This window comes from Amblyomma mixtum, chromosome 1, assembly GCF_055824585.1.
Source record: "Amblyomma mixtum isolate Tamu chromosome 1, ASM5582458v1, whole genome shotgun sequence".
Lineage (NCBI taxonomy): Eukaryota > Metazoa > Arthropoda > Arachnida > Ixodida > Ixodidae > Amblyomma > Amblyomma mixtum.
This window is the reverse complement of record NC_143012.1, coordinates 72,349,347-72,374,094: the sequence shown is the minus strand read 5'-3', so window position 1 is coordinate 72,374,094 and position 24,748 is coordinate 72,349,347. Positions and strand designations below refer to the sequence as shown.

At 48.7% G+C, this 24,748-nt stretch overlaps 1 protein-coding gene across 2 annotated transcripts in view; it reads left to right on the top strand.

Annotated features, from left to right (window-relative positions):
- The window catches only part of LOC149366768 (piwi-like protein 1), a 40,862-nt gene that overhangs the window by 15,300 nt on the left and 814 nt on the right, over nucleotides 1–24,748 (top strand). For both annotated transcript variants that reach the window (XM_089552275.1, XM_089552266.1), the window contains exons 2-6: nucleotides 27–747; nucleotides 9,525–10,355; nucleotides 11,521–11,661; nucleotides 12,352–12,924; nucleotides 16,218–16,601. In XM_089552275.1, the coding sequence (XP_089408401.1) occupies nucleotides 184–747; nucleotides 9,525–10,355; nucleotides 11,521–11,661; nucleotides 12,352–12,924; nucleotides 16,218–16,601 (2,493 nt within the window). In that variant the 5' untranslated portion in view covers nucleotides 27–183. The remainder of the gene's footprint in view (nucleotides 1–26; nucleotides 748–9,524; nucleotides 10,356–11,520; nucleotides 11,662–12,351; nucleotides 12,925–16,217; nucleotides 16,602–24,748) is intronic.

The following is a 24,748-nucleotide window of genomic DNA, read 5'->3' as shown; positions in this document are numbered from 1 at the left end:
GATGGTGTTGCTATTGCTCGTCGCAGGTCTTCCGCTGCCCACTCCTCCCGGTATTTTTGAAGATTGGACGTCGTCTCGCGAGTTCCCGCGTAGGCGACGAGGCGAGGACATCGACCGAAGCGACCACCATTGAACTGACCTGCCTACAACACCACCGCACTCAGTTGCCATTTGTAAAGCCAGATGGACCGAAGAAGCGATGATCAAACCCCGCCGCCCGTCGGCCGCGCTCGCGGCCGTTCGCGCGGCAGGGCGCGGGCCGTGGTAAGCCTCGTCCGACCCGGGGCACAGGCACCGCAACAGTCGGTGCCTCATCATCCTGGCGCCATGGCACCAATGGCGGCTATGCCGTGGGCGCAACCGTCGGTGGTTCAACATCCTGCCGCCATGGCACCACTGGCGACTATGCCGTGGGTTCCTGGAATGGTGGGGAATGCGATGGCGTCCTCGCCGGCGCCTTCGGTGGTGCCTGCGGTGGTGCCTTCGATGGTGCCTTCAGTGGCGTCCTCGCCCGCGCCTTCGATGGTGCCTTCGGTGGTGCCTTCGATGGTGTCTTCAGTGGCGTCCTCACCCGCGCCTTCGGTGGTGCCTTCGAGGGTGCCTTCGGTGGCATCCTCGCCGGCGCCTTCGGTGTACGCCGTCGACGGCGCGACGGGCCTGTCGTCCTCCATCGACAGGATGGCCATCGGCGACGGGGCGCAGCTCCAGCGGTCAGCGGCGATGGCTCCGCCAGCTGTGGTGCGGCAGGTGAGTGAACGTCTCTTGTTTACAGCGAAAGCTGTTAAAAGGTCCGTTATCTGGGTTTGGCGTCGTAGTAGTGCGTAAACGAAGGCTGGTTGCCAGGGGAACCATCCGGAGGGTTCTTGCCGTAGACAGTTGAGGGCTAACGTGGAATGAGCAAAGTGTGAAGAGAGTGGAGGAATGCCCACTCGGAGGCATTTCATTCTTCGAGGACAGCAGTTGAAGGCCCGTTACTTGGGTTTCGCGTTGGAGTAGTAGTACTAGTGGAGAACTTAGAAACAGTGCTCTGTAACTATACGTATATACATGCTGCTGTTAGCTTCTTTACCTCAATATGCCATGAAAAGAAAACTGCGCAGCTGTCACTGAATTTCGCATTTCATAGTGGGGACCGTAGGAGCACCCGGGACAAATTCTCAATGTTCGCCCGTATCTGTATAGCTTTGCGCATTAATCTAATCACCAAGAAGCTGTTTTAACCAGAAACGGAGCTTTGATAACCTACAAAAATTGAGAGGGAACTTTGACGATCTAAAGTGCGCGTGGCGAAAGTCTTTCCATGCCACTTTGGCTGCTAGTGTTCATCCACCTGTTGACAAACTATTCATGCCAGGTTAATGACTAACTAGTCATGACAAACCAGTCATGAATGGTTAATGACTAGCTAGCCATGACTTATTAGTCTAGCCTTGATTGGTTAATGACTAGTTAGTCATGACTATTTAGTCTAGTCATGATTGGTTAATGACTAACAAGTCATGATTGGTTGATGGCTAACTAGTGATACTAATTATTTGATGACTGGTTAATGACTAGTTAGTCTTTACTATTTAGGACTTTCACTTCAGACGTAACGGACGGACAGAGTCATGGCCGCGAGTATGAATTGTTAAAGGCTTTCGCCTTAAAAGGTGAAGACGTGGATTGCGGGTGTCGCCTTCGCCGCCTGTTTTCGCGGGCAAACTGAGGCGACCTTGATACAGTTTATTTTTTACACTCTGGATCTCTGAGGCTGGGCCATAGCACCATTCAGAGCCAAAACGTGATCACGCTACGTGTTTTATGTCGAGTGGGTGGAATAATTCTCGGCTGATTTTCGCGGCAACGAATCCGTCTATTCGTGCCAAACAGAGAAAGCCGTCTAATCGATCTTTATAAACAATTTAAATGTGATCACACCCTTAGCAAAGCTGATGATTGCGGCAGCTTATGCAATTGTGCTTTTGAAGTTGTTGCATTTGCTTTGCTTTATATGCTGACGATCGTGGTTTGGTTTTTACATGGTTATAACAATGCTTTGAGGTGCGAGACGTTTTGGCGCTGTCTTGAGCATCTGGTCGTGCAGCGCGTTTGCGGTAAGCGTCCCGAGGGAGAGAACGGCACTTTATTATAATAAAGAGCGACTTATTAAGCGCTCATTAAGATGCTGACCATGGAGCACCAGGGCACCCGGTTGGTCCGATGCCAGCCAGGTACTCCAGGTGACAGGGGGGAGGAGATGATGATGAAAATATTTTACTGAATTTTTTTTAGGAGGTTGTGGCGGCGGGTGGAGCTCTCAGTCCGGAACCCCATTGGTGTAGGCTGCTGTCCGCGCTCTTTCGATGACTTGCTTCTGACTCGTTTCGTCCGAGCTGGTCAGAGCTGCCTCCCACCCCTCCTGCGCTGGCTGGTTATTGACAGTGACCGCCTGATTTCGTTGGCAGGCCCATACCATATGGTACAGGTCCGCCTTCTTCCCGCACAATTTGCAGTGTGAGTCAAATGACTCCGGTTCTATTGCGTAAGCAGAGATTTGAGAGGGCTATTGGTCATTTAAAAAGGTTAGGTTTAGGTTTATGGGGGTTTAACGCCCCAAAGCGACGCCTGCTATGAGAGACGCCGTAGTGAAGGGCTCCGGAAATATCGACCACTTGGGGTTCTTTATAATGGACTGACGTCGCACAGGGAACGGCCTCCCCCTGCCCCCCACCCCTGAAAATGAGGGTACTCTAGACTGGCATAGGGAGAGGGGCAGTTGGGGCGGGAGAAGTCAGACCGCGTGCTAGAGAGATGCAGGCGAGCTGGGGTAAGGGTGTTGGTGTGAAGCTTGCTTGCGGACAATGAGAGCTTGGGCGACGACGCTAAGTTGAGGGTGGGGTTTATGAAGTGCCTGAAAGGAGTCACGGAGCAGTGTGTAGTGTTCCTTAATGGTGCGTTTGTGACCGTCCTCGTTACTGGGAGGAAGTCTTGACCGGCGGATCAGAGGCGCCCGCATAAGTTTCGCGGGTGATCTTTTGGCATACCTCATTGCTTGCCATCCCAGCGTGACCAAGGAGCGGCAGACGGTACAAAGGGCTCATAGGGTCTGTGTGGTTTGGAAGGGAGCGAATAGCATCAATTAGTGGTTTATTGAAGGAGAACGAAAAGGTCTTTCGTAGACATGTGCGAACGGAAGCCACTTTGTGTGTGTGCAAAGAAGTACATGCAGGTTCTAGGTGGTCCTGGAAACGATCCAGGGCATTCTTTAGCCGCCGTGGTGGCTCAGTGGTTATCGTGTTTGGCTGCTGACCCGAAAGACGCGGGTTCGATCCCAGCCGCGGTGGTTGAATTTCTTTGGAGGAGAAATTCTAGAGGCCAGTGTACTGTGCGATGTCAGTGCCCGTTAAAGGACCCCAGGGGGTCAAAATTTCCGGAGCCCTCCACTACGGCGTTTCTCATAGCCTTAGTCGCTTTGGGACATTAAACTCCATAAACCAAACCAAACCAAAACCTACTGTTGTACCCACACACCATGTTAGGAAGGAGGGGCGGACAATCTGAAGGCAAATTGGTTTGTTGTGTTTGGGTATATTTTTTTATTTCCCATACTTTCCGAGCTCGAGGGCATTTCAGAAAGGAGTGGTAAGTACATAGAAAAATAGTGCACAACTGATTATAGTTTTGGTTTGGTTTATTGGGGTTTAACGTCCCAAAGCAACTTAGGCTAGAATATTAGGTTCACGAAACTTAACGAAACGGCAGAAATTACCATGGTCTTAAATTGTCAATGTCAGAAATGGCAGCGATCGAGGGAGGAAGGTCGTTCCAGTGTGCGCTGGTTTTGGGAATAAACGAATTATGGCACATTTTTGTTCTTGATAATGGAACAGCAACTCTAAAGATGTGGTCAGAACAGCTTGATATGTATGAGAGGCAACGAAAAAAATTTTCCTTTAATACAGTCCTATGTTGATGAATTCTAGAGAAGAAACAGTCAAAAACATTTACGGCGCAAAGAAAGGTCTTGTAAGGTAAGGGTGTTTTTCGTGGAAGTAATGCTGGCGTGACAGAACAGTTGGATAATTGAGGGCTTGCATTCTGCGGGGAGAATGCCGTCTGTCCAGTGTCACTGATGTCGTTTAGGAGATGTTGGTGAATTGAAAGGAATTGGCGCAGTATCTCTTTCGCATATCTCGGTGGACACCTGAACCGCACCGTAAGGGAAGGGAGTAAGGTGAGAGTGAAAGAAGAGAGAAAGAGATGCCGTGATCGAGGTCTCCCGAATAATTTACACCTCCTGGGGATTTTGTTGCGTGAGCTACACAGGCCGAGGTTGAAGTTTCGCATGGCTACTGGAGAGCCGTGCTGAGCATGCCGAAGGAGCAAATGACGTCACTATGTACAGCTGGCGTGCCTCGCTGCGCACGCTCGCTCACTCACACTCACTCTCACACTCTCTCACACTCTCTCACTCACTCACCTCACACTCACTCACTCACTCACACTCACACTCACTCTCACTCTCTCTCACTCACTCACTCTCACTCACTCACTCTCACTCACTCACTCTCACTCACTCACTCTCACTCACTCACTCACTCTCACTCACTCACTCTCACTCACTCACTCACTCTCACTCACTCATTCTCACTCACTCATTCTCACTCACTCACTCACTCTCCCACCCACCCACCCACCCACCCACCCACCCACCCACCCTCCTCTCCTTAAAATGATGGGAGTGTAAGACGTGGGGAACGCTAACGCCATGAACACAGCGAACGCCGACGGCCTACTGCTTCGGCGCTGTCAATGCCAATGCATGCAGCGCGCACCTGTCACTACCGCCACTTAGCTTAAAGTATTGTTGAGGTGTCCACTGTTCCAAGAGGGCAGTTATGCGCCTTCTCTCTTGTTCAGGTGTCCATCGAGATGTGGACACCTCGCCCTTACCTCACGCCACGTATATCCTGGCATAGCAGAGCTAAGCCACTGCCAAATTTTTTAACTGGCACCGACCACACACGGGCGCCTTTTTGCGTTCCGCCTCCATCGAAACGCGGCCGCCGCGGTCGGGTTTAAACCTGGGTAGGTTCAGCGGAGGTGAGCTCACAGTAAATCACATTTTATTTTCATGCGCAGAACTGGAACGGTGACGGAAAAAATATTTTGCTTTATTTTACAATGAGCCCATTCCCTTCCACCCCAATTAAATTTGAGGAGATAATTCACTTGTAGATATTTCATCGGTTTTTAGTTTCCTAAAAGAAGCGGCGATATTATGCAAGTTATAATATCACAAAAGCTATAGATTCTAAAAATTTTTACCCAGTGCATTGACGCATTTCGTCATGCCTTCATCCATTTTCTCAGGCCTGAGAAGAAAGCTGAGGTGTTTATTGTTGGGCTCGTCGGAGTCCTTGTCCGGACAAGGGCTGTCACCGGGGACATCAAATTTTTGAAAGAAATTATACCATGTCTTTGCCGCATGATGCTCCGAGTGATGGTCTCAATTCATTATGCCCATATAATTAAATGCAATGCAATACAAAGCTATAGACGAAAAAATTTTACGGAAAAATGCCAATCCCTCGTCAGCGTCGCACCCCGTCAGAACCGCGGAAAATAAAGTATGGCACTTACAAGAGTATATACGGACGTGGCGGTACCATATTGCCTGCATCAACATGCGGGGGCACCAGCCCGAATCGAACCCACATCTCCCGGGTCAGCAGCCGCGCGCCATAATCACTCAGGCGCCACGCCAAGTAGTTGTTTTACGATGGCGCCTGTGGGTGTTGAGAGTGTGATGTAGTTGCAACCCTTGTAAAAGAATGAAAAGAGTTTTGGTTTGGTTTATTGGGGCTTAACGTCCCGAAGCAACTCAGGCTATGAGGGACGCCGTAGTGAAGGGCTCCGGAAATTTCGACCACCTGGGGTTCTTTAACGTGCACTGACATCGCACAGCACACAGGCCTCTAGAATGAAAAGAGTGCAACTGAGGAAGCAGTAGGCGGTCTCTCCGTGAAGTTGAATCGTATGTGACTATTTTGCGACATTTGGTTGGAAGAGACGTGAAATTGTGAAGCTCAAGGGCAAAATATATGTTCTTTGAGTCCAGTCATTTATCTTCCACGCCTACAAGGATCATAAACTCATTAGCGCGGTGGCTCAGTAGTTATGGCGCTCGGCTGCTTACCCGGAAGACACGGGTTCGATCTCGACCACGGCGGCCGAATTTCGATGGAGGCAAAATTCTAAGGACCGGGTGGTCGAAATTTCCGGAGCCCTTCACTATGGAGTCCCTCATAGCATAAGTCGCTTTTTTCTTTATTTTTTTTCTTTCTGCCGAAAGAAAAACAGTAAAAAAAAATACGTCACAGCACAATTAGTCCATACGTGTGTAGAAATATACACACGCAAGAGCTGCCGGAACACAAACTATACAGCTAGAGTGAAATGACCAACATAGCCACAATTCTACATACAAGCGAGATCAATTGCATGCATGCAATAATAAACTGCAGACGTGGGAGGATCGGGGCCCTACTGTCACTCACGAACAAAGTCATCCAAAGAAAGTTTTATAGGGAACAAAATTCAACATTGTTGGCAATTAGCTATAGTTTAATGTTTATTGTGAATGTAGCATTGCTGACAGAAAAGTCAATGTCCTGTTCGAACCTATTGAGAAGAGAGGGAACTTGGTAAATTAGTGTTGGTTTGCCACAGTTTGTTCGAACTTCAGGAATCAACTTTCTATGGATTCGAAGGTCGTATCCTACTGAGTTGTTATCAGGAATTTCTTCATGTCATTTCTGGTGATTGATTTGTTATCAGGAATTTCATGTCATTTTTGGTGATTGATACATTGTAACAAACGAAAGTGATAAATCTGATTGGCTTTAAGGATATGTTAAACCCTCCATAAAAGCAAACTAAAACCAACTGCTAAACGTCCGTTGCTTTCGAGCTGAAGTGCCTCACTCGAAACATTCGCACTGGCCTCAGGCAGTGCGTTGCCTTTTCAGAGCCAGTTATACATGTACATACTCGGCTTGGCCACTTCTGGAGAATTGTCAAAGGCTCCTCTGCAAGCCTGTAGCAATACGAAAGGCGACTTTGTTCCCTTCAGAAGTGAGTGACCTGCTTAGCTGTCTCAAAACCAGGTATTGTCTGCACTGTCCAGAGTATTCTAGCGTGTGCACAAAGTTGAATACTGTTCGTACATTTGTGTGGGTGCATTCTCGCTTCCAAAGATCGCTCCCCACTTCGTTGCCAATTGCTGGGTGGACTGTTGTGGGCACCTGTTAGCAAGCGCAGACGAGCAGCGGTTTTTATATCTGCGTCTACCTAGCAGAACGGTTGTCTGAGGCCTAGTAGGACGTGTTTAAAAATTCAGGGGGCACTTTGTTGATCTAAAGTGCGGTGAGGCGAAAGCCTTAAAGGGACAGTGAGGAGAGCTCTATTAATAGTTTTTTATAGCGAAATCCGGTAGCTGGGCATTTCATGGCTTTGTTGCCACTTGGCCGGCAGCGAAAGATGCATTTATTTACAAGAAATTTGGATTCGAAGTTGAAAAAGTTTTTCCCGCCGCTCTGATTCAAACTTGGGATTCTCCTATGACGACACAGGACTAAGTGACGTGAAAAATGACGTGCACATGACGTAACGCAGACTCCGTGATTTCTTTCGGCCAGCAGTGCGGCCCAGCAGCACCCGAAAAAAACGCTACCGCCGGCCGCGCGTTGAAGGCAGCTATCGGCTATTGCGGCCGTCGCTACCGTCGCTTCGTTTACGTTTGCACCGGCGTTTTGCCAGCGTTACGATGGATCCCGTTCTCGAAGTCAACGAAGTTCTCTCAAATACACACCTTTAGCATACCGTGTACCTCGTTATCGTTAGCGGAATACCGGGAGCCCGCCTATTGCCGGTGAGCAGGCGCTGATTGGTCCCGATGCTGCAGGTTCGCGCGCAGCTGCCGAGTACGTGGCGCCGTCTGGCGATGTCAAGATTTGCGCATGCATTGGCTGCGCCTCAGTGATTCGTGGTTCTCGTGTCCTAGCGTTGCTAGAACCATTGATTCTATCAACACTGTTTTGTCCTATGACGTCATGACGCTTGTACTTGCGAGTTTGGCCTGTGGCGGCGATAGCTGTATTTTGGTTCTTGGTCTTTTCTACGTTACAAGAGCTTTGTTGTCAGCATGAGTGGCGTTTTTGTAATCAGGGGCTGGTATTCTGTCGATACAAGCCATTTTCAATTTCTCCTCAGTGTCCCTTTAAGCGCGGTGTTGCTGGTTGTGTCACTGATGTGTTGTTGAGATGTTAAGCTTTGCCTCTAATGCAACGCTGCCAGGGAGTCCACAGAACGCCATCGCCCGTTCGGTTCTACGCCTTGCTCGTCGGTAAATTGGTTGTTGAGGAAAGGAAATGTATATGTCTCGCATACCTCGGTGGTCATCTGAACCTCGCCGTAACGGCAAGGGAGGAAGATGGGAGTGAACGAAGACATCGTATTCACTAGACGCGCCTTGGTTCATTCCAAGCCGTTGAGCTGGCATGGCGGAGGGGTTAGCATGCTCGTCTCGCACTCCGCAGACCGGGGTTCGGTTCACGAACTTGACCAATTTCCTACTCGTTTTTTTATTTATCTGGCCTGATTAGAAAGGTTAATTAACCCAATTAACCTAACTCATTACCACTTACTTGGAGCATCACTATACGATCCTTTTAATTGGTTGCATGGTAACTGGTTGCAAAGTACAATTGGCCCCGTTTGAAATTCGCGCACTGTGACGTCACGACCGTTTCGGCCAATTGAAAAGCGTGACATTTCTGTCGACAACTCCTGCTTACAACGATTTCATTTCATTTCATTTATTTACCTTAAAGGCCCCTTTCTGGGTATTACATAAGGGGTGGGTTAATCAAAAATTGGTACATTTTTTCACGATGACATATGAAGTTCAATGTTGGCGTTGAAGAGTGACGGGCAGGTGATAGCAGCAGCGGAGTGGGAGAGGCCGTTCCAGTCTGACGTGGCTCGTGGAAAGAAGGAGATGGAAAAGGTTACGGTACGGGCACGTGGACGAGTAACTTGAAGGGGGTGACCAGTGCGATGTGATATGCGCGGCGGAGGTGCGCAGATGTATGGTTCATGGCCGAGTGAGCTGTAATAAAATTTATGAAAAAGAGATAGGGTAGCGACGCGACGACGGCAAGAAAGACTTCGTAAGTTGGACAGTGATTTCAGAGATGGCACACTGACTTCGTATGAATATTGGGAGTGAATGAAACGGGCGGCGCGATTTTGGACGGCTTCAAGTGCATCGATCAGATATGCTTGATGGGGGCTCCAAATGGGGGATGCGTATTCTAGTTTCGGTCTTACCAATGATGTGTAAGCGAGTAATTTGACCTCTTTTGTTGAGGCATTAAAGGCATTAATGAGGCATTAAAGGCTTCCGCCTTAAAATATAGGCGTAGTGTGATTAGCGGCTGTGAGTGCAAAGCTCCCCCTCTCTACATTTTTACTTGCAGCACCCACCCGTCACGCCTGGCCCCTCCGGGGACAGCCGCCGCCCAGCGGGCCGAGGTCGCCGCGATGAGTATGTCCACGTCCACACGCGGCCTGCGAACCTCGACAAGAGGGGCACCTCGGGCACCCCCGTCAAGCTTGTGGCCAACTACTTCCGGCTGCTCTCCATGCCCCAGTTCTGCGTCCACCAGTACCACGTGGAGTTTACCCCGGTGGTGGAGTCCAGCCGCATTCGACGCAGCCTGCTGATGTCGCACGTGGAGATGTTCGGCAAGTGCCTCGTGTTCGACGGCATGTCTGACCTGAAGTCGCCCACGCGGCTGCCCCAGGACATCACCGAGGTGTTCGAGCCACGGCGCACCGACAACGTGATGATCTGCGTCCGCTTCAAGTGGATCCAGGAGCTGGCGCCGTCCAACCCGGACCTGCTGCGCCTGTTCAACACGCAGATGCGCCGCAACCTGGAGCGGCTCAACTTCGTGCAGATCAACCGGCACTTCTTCGACAAGCACGCCGTGTCGACCATTCCCCAGCACGGCCTCGAGTTGTGGCAGGGGCTGGTCACGGCCATTGGTCAGCACGAGTCGGGCGTCATGATGGTGACGGACACGGTCCACAAGGTGCTGCGTCGCGACAGCGTCCTCGACCTCATGTCGAAGGTACCGCAGGGCTTGAACTACAAGGACGAGGTTACGCGCCTGGTGACGGGCTGCATTGTCATGACGCCCTACAACAACAAGACCTACAGGGTGGACGACATTGACTGGAGCAAGAACCCGGGCTGCACCTTCGAAACCAAGGACGGGCCCAAGACGTACGCCGCCTACTACTACGTACGTGTGCTGCTAGCCGCATGTTAAGCGGTTAGGCCCTTGCATAGTGGCAGCGTCATCACCATCCCATCAGAAAGTTTTCTCCCAATGGTCTCCCACTCCTCATATTATGCCAGGATAGTCCATTCTGTTAGAAACATTTTAGCGCGAAAGCATCCAGAGAGCCTAGCGTCACCGGGGTTGTTGGCGTTAAGAAAATCAGGATTGATCAGAGGGTCATGACGTTGCAACACGTGACCTCGCGCGCGTAGTTCAAGCAGCCCCTACAGCAATAAGAGTGCAATAATCAGGGCGTGCCTGCAATGGGCGATTGGTTTTCAGTATGAAAAACGAAATATAAGATTCGCCTTATGGTTATGACCCGAAAGCGCTAATGAAGGTTATACCCCCCCCCCCCCCCCACGAGGTCACGTGACCTAGGTCACCCACCTTTGTTGCCTTTCCGGGATGATGGCCGGATTTTGTTTGTTTTTCGAAAGTGCTGCGATGTTGTGTACCACTGCAATGCCTCTGTGGCGCGTCGGCCTCGTCAGGCCTTTCACTGGCTTTTTGTCGACGCACCCAACATTGACTTGATGTTAAATGAACATGATTCTCATTCTGAACGCGATCGGATTAAAAAATACAGTACAAAAGAATAATGCCCATGTCTGCGAAGTGATAGGCAGAGAGGGCTGCAGGCTGCTGAAAGGGCTCATTAACTCTCATCACAGCATACCCTTAAGCCGTAGCTTAAGTAGTCCCCGAATACTTCTAAGTTTGTTTCGCCATCTGACTCTGCCGCCTTCCTGCAGAAGGTTTCCATATGACGAGTTCCGCAATTCCATATGCTTCTATAAATATCATATGGCGTCAGTATGGAGCATATGTGGTCGGTATGGGCTACGTGGAAGCACGTTTGGAAGCTTGTGGACTTCGTATGACGTCATGTACGCTGTCTAGAAATCATATGGAAATTACGCGGAATGCCTATGGCCTCCGTACAGACAAGATGTAGATTTCCGTATAATTTTTCATAGGTTATGGACTCGATATTCCCAAAAAGCCATACGCGCGGCTCATGTGGAACCTTTCAGTAGGGCTCTGGCTGCGTCGAGTTTTCCTGGCACTGATATCGTGTTTCTTTGCTTGTACGATCAGATCTCTGTCTATATGCCATATGCAGGACCAGTACGAGAAGCGCATTCGCGACATGGGCCAACCATTGCTCGTGTGCCGCCCCAAGGAGAAGGACCTGCGAGCTGGCCGCTTGAACAACATCAACTTGGTGCCGGAGCTGTGCGTCCTGACGGGACTCACTGACGAGGTTTGTGCAAACGGTTTGACCTTTTCTTTGAATGTAGAAAGCTGGGCTTGTTGGCTGCTAGTACTATTGTGAGACATTCCAGCGGCTAAAAAGACAGGGACGAAGGTAGACGAGACAGGACGAACGCCGGACGCAAACAGTTATAATATACAAAAGGGGGCGCAAAGAAAAGTAATCCGTGACAAGATAAGCCCATAATCTAAAAAAAAATGCAGAAGGCGCCTTTGCCATGCCACTCATGTTTGCCACATCGGAGCACGTTCTATTTATGGCCTACCTGGCTCAATTAACCCGTTTGCCTTCAGGAAATCTATTTGTTTTTTGCGTAGCGCCACAGAAGGGTGGTGGTGGTGGTGGTGGTGAAAAACATTTATCGTGCAATAAATTTTTACAGAGAGGTTATTGGGGTAGGCCCTGTTGGCCCTTTGCACTAACAATACTAGGTGGAGCCCCTATTCCGGGGCCCCATTTGCAAGCAACGCCGCCCGCGTCCGGTGAACCAAGGCCTTTTGGGTTTTTAGGTCCTGACAGCCGAGCAGGGCCGCCTCCCAGTCCTCTCTGGTGGGGTTGGGGGGGATGCTGACGCAGTTTTCTTTATCACTGATAATGCTGAACGTTTCAAAAATTTCTCGGCTTTTTTGAGCCTTAAACTTAAGAACAGGTGTGATAAACAAAGTTTTCTCTCTCCAGATGCGGGGTAACGTGTCCGTGATGCGGGACCTGGCCCAGCACACCCGGGTGGAGCCCTCGAAGCGGGTGCGCAACCTTCTGGAGTTCATCGAGCGCATCAACAGCAACCCGGCCATCCGCACCGAGATGGACAGCTGGGGCATCCGGTTCGACGACTCGCTCGTCTCCATCGACGCCCGCGTGCTGCCGCCCGAGAAGGTGATGCAGGGCAGCAACACCTACCGCTACAGCCCGGCCACGGCCGACTTCTCGCGCGAGACGCGCGACCGGCAGCTGCACGTGGCCATCGGCATCGAGTCGTGGATGGTCATCTGCCACCGGCGCGAGGAGGCGAACGTGACGGAGTTCGTGCGCAACCTGATGACCGTGTGCCCGCCCATGGGCGTGCAGATCGGGCAGCCGCACATGCTGCGGCTGGACGACGACCGGGCTGGCGCCTACGTGCGCGCCCTCAACGAGCTGGGCGGCGGCGGCAACTTTCAAATGGCCCTGGTCGTGGTTCCCAACAACCGCAAGGACCGCTACGACATCATCAAGAAGGAAGCATGCGTCAGCCTCGGCCTCCATACGCAGGTGAGCCGCGGCTTTGCCGCCCGAAGCAGGTTGCCAGATCCAGCGAACGAAGTCTGGGCCGCCTAGCAGGAATTGATTGATTGAAAACATATTTATTTGCTGAATATTTTTGGAACATGTGGGTGGGCCGCCTAGTCCGGTAGTCCACTGGCTGTTGCTGCTGAGCTGGCCCTCCCCATCAGCCAGCGCTGACGGTCAGGATCATCGCTGAGCAGAATAGCCTCCCACTACTCCTCTGAGGGATTTGGAATGCGATCAACTAAGGGATTAAATTGGCATGCCCACACCATGTGGTAGAGGCTTGCGGAGAGTATAGTGTAGGGTACCACTGGTGTAACTTTGCTGACGTTGGGTATGTGTTGGTTTTTAGGAAGCAGTTGACAGTCTAGTTCCCAGTCTAATCTTGCTGTCTAATACATCTCTTGGTTTTGAGAAAATCGAAGGGGTATAACACATGACGTCACTGTGCTGTCACTCGAGGCGGCAGTGTGTTGGGGCCACTTAGCATTGCCCGCTGCCATGGGGCCTTGCACGCTACTTCTTGCGTGACGTCAGTGCACTTGCCCGATCAGCGTAGCGCGATATGACGCCAACGCCGCGAAGCCAGGAAACGTACCCGTACCGGCTGTTGGTGTAAATTTTTCTAGCGGTTCAGAACGCGCCAGCTGACCACCAACTCTTGCTAAAAGCTTGTGTTGTCAAGCTTTAACTTGGGTTCGTGTGTGCATGAGGTGTCCGCCAAAAAACCGACTCTTCTTTTCCCAAAACCGACAGAGGTTTTACACTGCAAATAAGATTAGACTGGGAACCAGGGTGTATTATTTGCTAAGCTGGCCCTGGATTTACTTTTCAAGACTTGGTCATGACTTCAGTTTTTGCGTCTCTGTACAATGACCAGTGCATGAGGGACCTGCGGCCTCGTCAAGCGGTCTTCATGACAGCTTTGTCTGCAGGTCTTCAGCATCCTGTATTTGCTATTTGATGCAGATAAGCTTTAACATTATAATTATCATAGAGCGCTGAGTGGAACTTGCTTAAAAACAATTGCAATCAGTTGGAATGACCGTTCCCTTTGCGCGTCGTGTGCAAAATAGGGAAGTGGTGGGGCGTGACGTGCTTTTCAGCACTCAAACATTTTAGAAGTAGCTCGTTCCAGTTGGTCTTCAGTTTGTTTCGTTTGTATAATTGAAGGCTCCATTTTGTCATAACTGACCGGGACACTCTGAGTAAAAAGAATAATCACTTCATTTCACGCCAAGCTGAGCACTGAGGAAGTCTCTGGCCACCCGTACCTGTGCCTAGTTGATCGTACTATGTTGTGTAGTACTGTTAGGATTAGCTGTCCGCTGTTTTGACTGCGCTGTGAACAGTTGTGCCGAGAGCGATCAAAGGGCTGGGTAGGTGTGAAAGTTGGTCGCCGTGTAAGGAATAGTGGTAACGTAGCGGGGAGCCTGAAGGTGCCGATGTGGGTTGTGTACTCTGTTTCATACATCACTGCGCAGGCTGCGTAAGCAGTTCGACCGCGGAACCGTATTACTCCACGCATCATTCGTTATTCTTGAAACTCCGGCGAGAGCTTGGGCGAATATAGTGCGGTATAAAACGATGTGGCAGCATTCAAAATCACGGTCGAAGCGGTGAGGCGCTCATTGTTCGGTCCCTCCAGCTGTAACTTTCACCGAACGTGAACTACGTTTTAGGCGTGGATTGAGTTAGAGCGATTCGCCCCACCAACCGCGTATCATTCCCCCATATGTAAGTCTTGCTTCTCAAAGTCTCGATAGGTCGCGGTACGAAAATATCTAAAGGAGTAAAACAAAACCAAGGTGGTGGCAGTCACAGCACTGAGTGTTTATAAAGGCGACAGACAGCCTTTAAGAGCTCATACTCGCTGCCATGACTCAGTCCGTCCGTCCATTACACCTGAAGTGAAAGTCGTATCTAATCATTACTAGTCACCAGTTATGACTGGTTATTCACCAACTAATTAGTCATGGGTGAAGATTAATTAGTCATGACTAGCCAATCCAAGTAGCCCCATAGCCGCCTCGTGTGTGCCTACGGCCGTCGTCTCATTGGTGGTAAGGCTTTCGCCTCCCTCGCTTTAAATAATAATAATAATAGAGAGTTATTCATCACAACGATGAAAAGGGCCGAGGAGGCTTGACGAGCCCTCGGCCCCTACATATACAAAGACTTCAATTTTTATCTGCGGGAATTTAAAAAATTCCTGTGAGCAAACTACTCGCCTAATCGAAAGCAAACTTTGCTCACGGGGTAGCATATTATGGTCTACGTTATTTGAGATGTAATTAAACGTCGGTACTTGCCTGCATTTCTTTAAATTAAGAAGGAACTGCTGTCAACTGCGAGTAAAGCTGTCGCAGACGAGAGCTATACGCGAGCCGAGCAGCTGGTTTCACAGGGCGCGCCATCTGCCGGAAGGCGAGATTCGACGAACATACGAGCCGGGACGTCGTTTGCCTCGCCTTCCGGCAGATGGCGCGCCCTGTCAAACCAGCTGCTCGGCTCGCGTATAGCTCTCGTCTGCGACAGCTTTACTCGCAGTTGACAGCAGTTCCTTCTTAATTTAAAGAAATGCAGGCAAGTACCGACGTTTAATTACATCTCAAATAACGTAGACCATAATATGCTACCCCGTGAGCAAAGTTTGCTCTCAATTAGGACAGTAGTTTGCTCACAGGAATTTTTTAAATTCCCGCAGATAAAAACGGAATTCTCTGTACAAAGGCATCAGGGGAACAAAGAATACATATTGTCCAACAGTATCACAATAACAAAAATAGTACTACAAACTTATGATCCAAACATTGAATCAAAAGGAAAAATGAAAAAATTATAAAACGACTAGTTTTTGAAATACAGGAAATGTTTACAAAGGTCACGGATCGGAGTACTAATTATGCCAATATTTTTATGATGTAACGTGTTTAGGTGTTTAGGCAGCTGGAAGGCAATCATTTGTAATCCGTAGTTTGTTCTTGGGGTTTGTCTGCCACGGAGAGTGTTGTCTAGTGTATACAGCTTCTCGCTCGGCGTTAGGCAGGCCAGTGTCCCCAAATAATCAACATGACGAAGTAGCTCCTTCTTATCCTTCGAGAGCAGTTGAAAACTATAGATGTCAAAAATTTTCATAATACATGCATCTTCAAAGTATTGGTTTGTATGCTGGATGAAACGTAGCACAGGTTGGCGAAAGAAAAAGTCGTGGCTCGCACAGTGCAGTCCCAATGGGTGGCGATAAGCGTCATTCTTTTCGGTGCGTACTCCAGGTGATCCTGGCGCGCACCATCAGCAACCGCAAGAACATCCGCTCGGTGGCCACCAAGGTGGCGGTGCAGCTGAACTGCAAGCTGGGCGGCGAGGCCTGGTGCCTGGAGATGCCGCTGGGCAACACCATGGTGATCGGCTACGACACCTACCACGACTCGACGGCGCGCAACCGCGCCGCGGGCGCCTTCGTGGCCAGCATGAACAGGAGCCTGACGCGCTGGTACTCGCGCGCCACCTTCCACGAGACCCACGAGCAGCTGGGCAGCTCGCTCGCCTCGCTGCTGAAGGACGCGCTGCGCAAGTACTCGCAGTGCAACAACGGCGCTTCGCCCGAACGCATCATCTTCTTCCGCGACGGGGTGTCCGACGGACAGATCCCGCAGGTGAGCATCTGTGACGATGATACTCTGTTGTTAATCTGCAGTTGAGCATCTGTGACCACACTCTGTTAATCATCATATCATATCATATAAGCTGTCAAGAAATGTGATTTCAGTACCAGGAGCGCGGTAAACTGCACATAATAGAAAGGTCAAACCCGAACACGACACATTTAAAAACAGACTCTCATGATCAGGAATTTGGTCAAGGACAGTGACACGCAAAAAGGACTTAACAATTACTGCGACACCCCCGCCCCTTGAACCACGATCCCTTCTAAATATTTGATAGCCAGGGGGAATAATCTCTTCATTACTTATTTTATCATGCAACCATGTTTCTGAAAGAACAAGAATGTGTGGGTCATAAGAAAGTAGTAGTAGTTCAAGGGCGTCAGTTTTGTTCTTAATACTTCTGGCGTTGAGGGACAACACGCGCAGATCATGTGCTTGGGCCTGCAACCGCTATCAGAAGCCTCGCCTCCTCTGATAGGTGCAGGAACACGTGTATTCGATGCATCGTCCCAAACGTAGTAGGTGTTATCAATTCGCAGTTTATCATGCAAAAGGGAAACCTTCCTGCCGCTATCAACTTCATTTTTTGCACTCAGCCAGAGTAATTTGCGCCTTTTAACTGTCTCTGCAGAATAGTCGTTTTGGATAGACACTCCGGACCCTTTTAGCTTCCCAACATTGCTCCAAACCTGTTGTTTTTGCAGTTTTTGCAATGTGCAGTTTTGTACTGCAGCGAGTGAACTGTATTGGCATTTCCTGGCTTTGCGAATACTGCCCCATTAAGCGAAAATCTGTATGCGTGCGAGCGCGCGTGTTTGTTTGTTTTATTGGGGTTTAACGTCCCAAAGGAACTGGTTCCATCCCGGCCGCGGCGGCTGAATTTCGATGAAGGCGAAATTCTAGAGGCCCGTGTGCTGTGCGATGTCAGTGCACGCTAAAGAACCCCAGGTGGTCGAAATTTCCGGAGCCCTTCACTACGGCGTCCCTCATAGCCTCAGTCGCTTTGGGACGTTAAACCCCATAAACCAAAGCAACTGAGGCTATGAGGGACGCCGTAGTGAAGGGCTCCGGAAATTGCGCGCGCGTGTGTGTGTGTGTGCGTGTGCGTGCGTGTGTGTGCGTGTGTGTGCGTGTGTGTGCGTGCGTGCGTGTGAGTGTGTGTGCGCGCGTGGGGTACCCGTATAAGATGGCGTTCACGCTTTATAGTTTATAGGAGTGAGGACGAAGAAGAGGAAAGGCAGGGAGGTTAACGGGAACAATAACCGGTTTGGTACACTACAGTGACGGGGGGGGGGGGGGGGGGGGAATATATTTTGAGAGAGAAAAGAGAGTACAGAAAATTGGTCATTGTGAAGAGCCAGCGTTCCGTTACTGTCACAGCCTATCATGCAGGCCAGAAAGAAGCTCGCAAGTAGCGGAGCAGTGCCTTGGAGCCCTTCACCGCCGACGATCGCCTCGGCCAGTGGCTGACAGTGTTCGTTTCTTTCAGTGGGCGTGGATCTAGACGCTGCAGCGCACGGCTGACACACTGCCTATATAGTTTATAGGGGTATAACGACCCAAAGCGACTCTGGATATGAGTGATGCCGTAGTGAAGGGCTCCAGAAATGTCGAGACCACCTGGCGTTCTTTAACGTGCACTGACATCGCGCAGTACGCGGGCCTCTAGAATTTCGACTCTATTGTGCCAGGAGTGGTATGAGGACTCCCAGGGATATATGAATTTTAAACGGAGACCAATTCTGCATATATGGGCACTAACCCATTAGCTATCGCGCCACATCTTAAGGGGGGACGAGGGTCTTAAAACTGACCTTTTTATTTGCGGTATAATCTGGTGAAATTTTGAACACAGATGTGTTTTTCTCTTTTGATTTCAAAAATGTAGTCATAATTGAGCTGGTGGTCTTAGATCAAAAGTTATCTTAAATTATAGAGTGCAATTAGGTAATTTCTTACGCAGCTTTAATGAACTTTCTCATTGCATTTTATTGCTTTTAATTACATGAATTGATAGCCAGAGAATTCCCATACCTGATGACATGCTTACTGTTTTGTTTAGGCCACATATAAATAGCAATTTACAATTACCTCTTACTCTCGACATAGTATATCAGGATGGCATGTCTTTAGAGAAAAACGAGAAATGTGATCGGGTATGGGAACTCTCTGGCGACCAATTCATGCAGTTGAAAGCAACAAAAGGCAATGAGAAAATTTATTAATGCTGCGTAAGAAATTACCTAATTACATTCTAGACTTTGTAAGATATAAGAGCACCAGCTCAATTATGATTACATCTTTAGAATCAGAAAAGGAAAATACATCTGTGTGCAAAATTTTGAGATTCTAGCCATAATTAAAAAAGTTAGTTTTAAGACCCTCGTCCTACTTTAAGGCGGGTCAGCGTGCAGATCAGAAAAGATGCGGCAGCGTCGGGGCGGTGGCTAGGTAGAGCCATACATGTAGAGTTAGAATTGCCAGTTGCGTGGCATCCGGTTACATACCGCGGCGACTGCGTCCACAAAATGACCCGACGGGCTCACAATTTGTGGTCTGCAGTATTGTGGAAATAAAAAAAAAATGCAGATGCTGCATAGTGACGTAGCCAGAAATACTTTTCGAGGTGTGACATCCCACCAGTAAAAAATAATGAAAAGAGTCTGCGCCCGAAAAATATCAGTCATTTTTCTACTTTCATAAAGTCGAAGAGCTAGTTGCTTCGTTCACTGGAATATATCACGAGTGCGCACAGGAATCCGAGGACTTGATTTGTAAAGAATATTTATTTTTTCATGAGAAAACAGAAAAATTGCGGCTATTTGCAGTACCTTCGCATAATACTCTAACCTCCTGCCCGACAAAGTCGGCAACCATAAACGAATGGGGTTTGTCTAAACTTGTACCCCATGCGTACGAACCTGCGCCCGGCCGCAGAGGCGCTTTAAAAAAAAGCTTATTTTATTTTCCCGATAGTTTATTATCGTTTGAGGACAAGTGTAAAGGATGAAAAAGAAGGCCGACTTGACAAGGTATGTATAATTGGGTGAACTATCCCTACAATTAAAAGGAGTCCCATAAGTCGTGCGATGAGGAAGAACAGTGACTCTCTTGTTGCAACACTCCGAAAGCCATAGCGAGACCTCGGGTGGCCGCCGTCACGCCGCAGCTACGCTGGCCTTGTTTAAATTGGTCGTGACGTCACAGTGCGCGAATTTCAAATGAGGCCAATTGTGCATTGGCTAGTAACCATGCAACCAATTAAAGGGATGGTATAGTGATGCTCCAAGTAAGTGGGACTGAGTTTAGTTAATTGCTTAATTAACCAATTATCCTAATTAACCTTTCTAGTCAGACCAAATAAATAAGTGAAAGAGTAGAAAATTGGTCGAGTTGGGGAATCGAAGCAGGGTCTCCGGAGTGCGATACGAGCATGCTAACCACTCCGTAAATGCAGCTCGATGGTTTGAAATGAACAAAGCCGCGTCTAGTAAATACGGTGCATTCTTTCATTCCCATCTTCCTCCCTTCCGGTTACGGCGAGGTTCAGGTGTCCAACGAGATATGCGAGACGGATACATTCATTACCTTTGCTCAAAAACCAATTTACCGACGAGCAAGGTGTAGAGCCGAACGGGCGATGGCGTTCTGTGGACTCCCTGGCAGCGTTACAAGACGCTGTCGCGTTCCACTCTTAGAGGCGAAGCTTAACATCTTAACCACAGACCAGTGACACAAGCAGCAACACCGCGCTTAAGGTTTTCGTCTCACCGCACTTTAGGTCAACAAAGTGCCCCCCTGAGTTTTCTTCTATAACTATCACTTCCGATTATAGAGCCGCGACAATGTACATCAGTCTTTTCGAGACTAAACAACGAAGAATGCAAATGTACCACAACATTCCTGAATAATTACTGAAACACAGAAATAGGGCGCGCTGGTTGAAGTTCAAAGCGGAACTGTCGGGCGAGTAAAAAGGGCGCTTCTAAAATGTGATCGCGACAATACATACTGTATAAGCCGAACATTACGCTAAATCGTCCGTTCACCTCCGCATTCTTATGCACAAAAAGTAGGAAAGAAGTGTCTCTGCTCGCGTTCAGGCTACACATCCAGTCGAAGCCACCAGCGGTAACTGAAAAATGCGAAAGTGCAGTTCCTCGACTTGCAAAAATTTATGCAGTGGCTTAGTTCTGGTTAAACCTCGATATAGAAGCGAAACGCTTCAGTTATGCTGGGTTTGGCGGCCGTCCACACACTGCCTATACGGAGGCGGAGGAGGAGACTGAAATCGGCGCGGTTGAAACTGCTCGCAGGAATGCCGAGATGAGGATTGCCGGCTGCAAAGAAACGTCAAATGGTGGGCGATGAGGCGAAGCGCGCAGTTCTAGCGACAGCGAGGAGGCGACGCGCATGTGCAGTAGCGCGCGGCTGCGTCGCCTCCTGCGCTGCGCGTGACGTCACTGGGTCGCGGCATACGGCATACGCGAAGGTCGGCTCCGACCCTCGTAGAGCAGCTTTTCGCTTCAAAAATATGCCGGTGAATGTTGAGAAGTGCACACCCCAAGAACTGATCTTGCGAAGTTGTAGCTCCGAGATGAGACTTCAAAAATCACATCAGTTTACTCAAACATCATGAGATGCTTCGTAACTTCAGCTTAGTAGCCCCACCTGGCTTTAAGAATAAGAACCATTTGTGTCGACAAACCGACACTCTTTTTATCCTCGTTATTACATTTTAATATATTGACTCGGTGTGTAAATAGAATGGACGAAAAAAAAAAGGCCGAAAGCAGGGTGACGGCGCGGATCCAGTGAACGCTCAGAAACTTACCGCGGGTGTTCTCACACCGAGCCCCCCCCGTCTACACCCCTGGTGCAGGCGTAGTGTATTCGTTTTGCAGTATAACGGCAGTGGTGGCAAGCAGCCAAATAGAAACGAGTCATGTTTACAAGTAAGTTTCTTAGCTAAATTCTGATAGTTTGCTGCATAACTGTTAAGGTTAGGCAGCTGGTCGCAATGAGAGATATGTAGCTGGCCGATGCTAATACCGTGTCAGTTAGTTCTTAAAATTTCGAGAAAGACTTAGACCAATCAATTTCATTGACGCAGAAGAAATGTGATAGCATTCTTCTTTATCTCACCAGTCGATTCAAGTTTTCATTTTATTCTGATTGTGATTCTTTTCTCAATTCTGAGTCCATTGTCTTCTACTGCCCGTCTACTCCATTTCTTTACTACGAAACTACGCCAGAATGTATGAGGTCGAAGTCAGCGAGTCCATTATCTTCTACTGCCCGTCTACTCCATTTCTTTACTACGCAACTACGCCAAAATGTATGAGATCGTAGTGAGTGAGCCCACTGTGTTCTACTCCACTTATTTACTATGCAACTACGCCAAAATGTATGAAGTCGTAGTGAGCGAGTCTATTGTCTTCTACTGCCCATCTACTCCAATTCTTTACTACGCAACTGCGCCAAAATGTATCAGGTGGTAGTGAGTGAGTCCATTGTATTGTACTGCCCTTCTACTCCAATTCTTTACTACGAAACTACGCGAGATTGTATGAGGTGGTAGTGAGTGAGTCCATTGTCTTCTACTGCCCATCTACTCTAAATCTTTACTACGCAAGAACGCCAAAATGTATGAGGTGGTAGTGAGTGAGTCCATTGTATTCTGCTGCCCATCTACTCAAAATCTTTACTACGCAAGAACGCCAAAATGTATGAGGTGGTAGTGAGTGAGTCCATTGTATTCTGCTGCCCTTCTACTCTAATTCTTTACTATGAAACTACGCCAGATTGTATGAGGTGGTAGTGAGTGAGTCCATTGTCTTCTACTGCCCATCTACTACAAATCTTTACTACGCAAGGACGCCAAAATGTATGAGGTCGTATTGAGTGAGTCCATTGTTTTCTACTGCTCGTCTACTCGGGTTCTTTACTATGCAACTACCCTGAAATGTATGAGGTGGTAGTGAGTGAGTCCATTGTGTTCTACTGCCCTTCTCCAATTCTTTACTACGAAACTACGCCAGATTGTATGAGGTGGTAGTGAGTGAGCCCATTGTCTTCTACTGTCCATCTACTCCAAATCTTTACTACGCAAGAACGCCAGAATGTATGAGGTGGTAGTGAGTGAGTCCATTGTCCTCGACTGCCCATCTACTCCAAATCTTTACTACGCAAGAACGCCAAAATGTATGAGGTGGTAGTGAGTGAGTCCATTGTGTTCTGCTGCCCTTCTACTCTAATTCTTTACTATGAAACTACGCCAGATTGTATGAGGTGGTAGTGAGTGAGTCCATTGTATTGTACTGCCCTTCTACTCCAATTCTTTACTACGAAACTACGCGAGATTGTATGAGGTGGTAGTGAGTGAGTCCATTGTCTTCTACTGCCCATCTACTCTAAATCTTTACTACGCAAGAACGCCAAAATGTATGAGGTGGTAGTGAGTGAGTCCATTGTATTCTGCTGCCCATCTACTCAAAATCTTTACTACGCAAGAACGCCAAAATGTATGAGGTGGTAGTGAGTGAGTCCATTGTATTCTGCTGCCCTTCTACTCTAATTCTTTACTATGAAACTACGCCAGATTGTATGAGGTGGTAGTGAGTGAGTCCATTGTATTCTGCTGCCCTTCTACTCTAATTCTTTACTATGAAACTACGCCAGATTGTATGAGGTGGTAGTGAGTGAGTCCATTGTCTTCTACTGCCCATCTACTACAAATCTTTACTACGCAAGGACGCCAAAATGTATGAGGTCGTATTGAGTGAGTCCATTGTTTTCTACTGCTCGTCTACTCGGGTTCTTTACTATGCAACTACCCTGAAATGTATGAGGTGGTAGTGAGTGAGTCCATTGTGTTCTACTGCCCTTCTCCAATTCTTTACTACGAAACTACGCCAGATTGTATGAGGTGGTAGTGAGTGAGTCCATTGTCTTCTACTGTCCATCTACTCCAAATCTTTACTACGCAAGAACGCCAGAATGTATGAGGTGGTAGTGAGTGAGTCCATTGTCCTCGACTGCCCATCTACTCCAAATCTTTACTACGCAAGAACGCCAAAATGTATGAGGTGGTAGTGAGTGAGTCCATTGTGTTCTACTGCCCTTCTCCTCCAATTCTTTACTACGAAACGACGCCAGAATGTATGAGGTGGTAGTGAATGAGTCTATTGTCTACTGCCCATCTACTCCAAATCTTTACTAGGCAAGAACGCCAAAATCTATGAAGTCGTAGTGAGTGCGTCCATTGTCTTCTACTGCCCGTCTACTCCAGTTCTTTACTATGCAACTGCGCCAAAATGTATGAAGCCGTAGAGAGCGAGTCCATTGTGTTCTACTGCCCATCTACTCCTATTCTTTACTAGGCAACTGCGCCAAAATGTATGAGGTCGTAGTGAGTGAGTCTATTTTCTACGGCCCGTCTACTCATATTCTTTACTACGCAACTACGCCAAGATGAATGAGGTCGTAGCGAGTCCTCGTACCACTAACGGCGAAGTGGGGTAACGGTTATGCGATATTCCCCTGCCCTGGATGGTGGCATAAATTTAGCACAGTCACCGGTAGACCTTTGAAACCCAGGTTGACCTTCCTGCTTTTTAACTTGCACTCACATTGCAGAACACGAGAACGTTTTTACGTTTCGTGCCCGCTAGGGGATGATGCGGCCTCATAGTTACAGCGGACAGAGCCATGTATCCGTGAAAAGGCGGAGAAGTAGGAAATGTGATGCCGCAACCGCGTGCTCGATTGCAGTACGTCATAGCTGGCGCTTCGCAGCCTCAGGAAATCCAGTAGTGGATCACGCATAACGTTCGGCCGAGGTGGTGTAGTGAATGCACAAAGCCTTTATCTAGAGGCGCGTGTACTATGCGATGTCAGTGCACGTTAAAGAACCCCTGGTTGTCGAAATTTTCGGAGCCCTTCACTACAGCGTCTCTCATAGCCCGAGTCGCTTTGGGACGTTAAACCCCATAAACCTGAACCAAACCATAATCTATAGACTGTCTATAGACAAAGGACTACTAGAAGTGTATGGCCAAAAATCGATTTAGGCTGTATATAGACTACCTATAGGTTTAGTATTGCATATAGACTAGTCTGCAAGATTAGTTTGT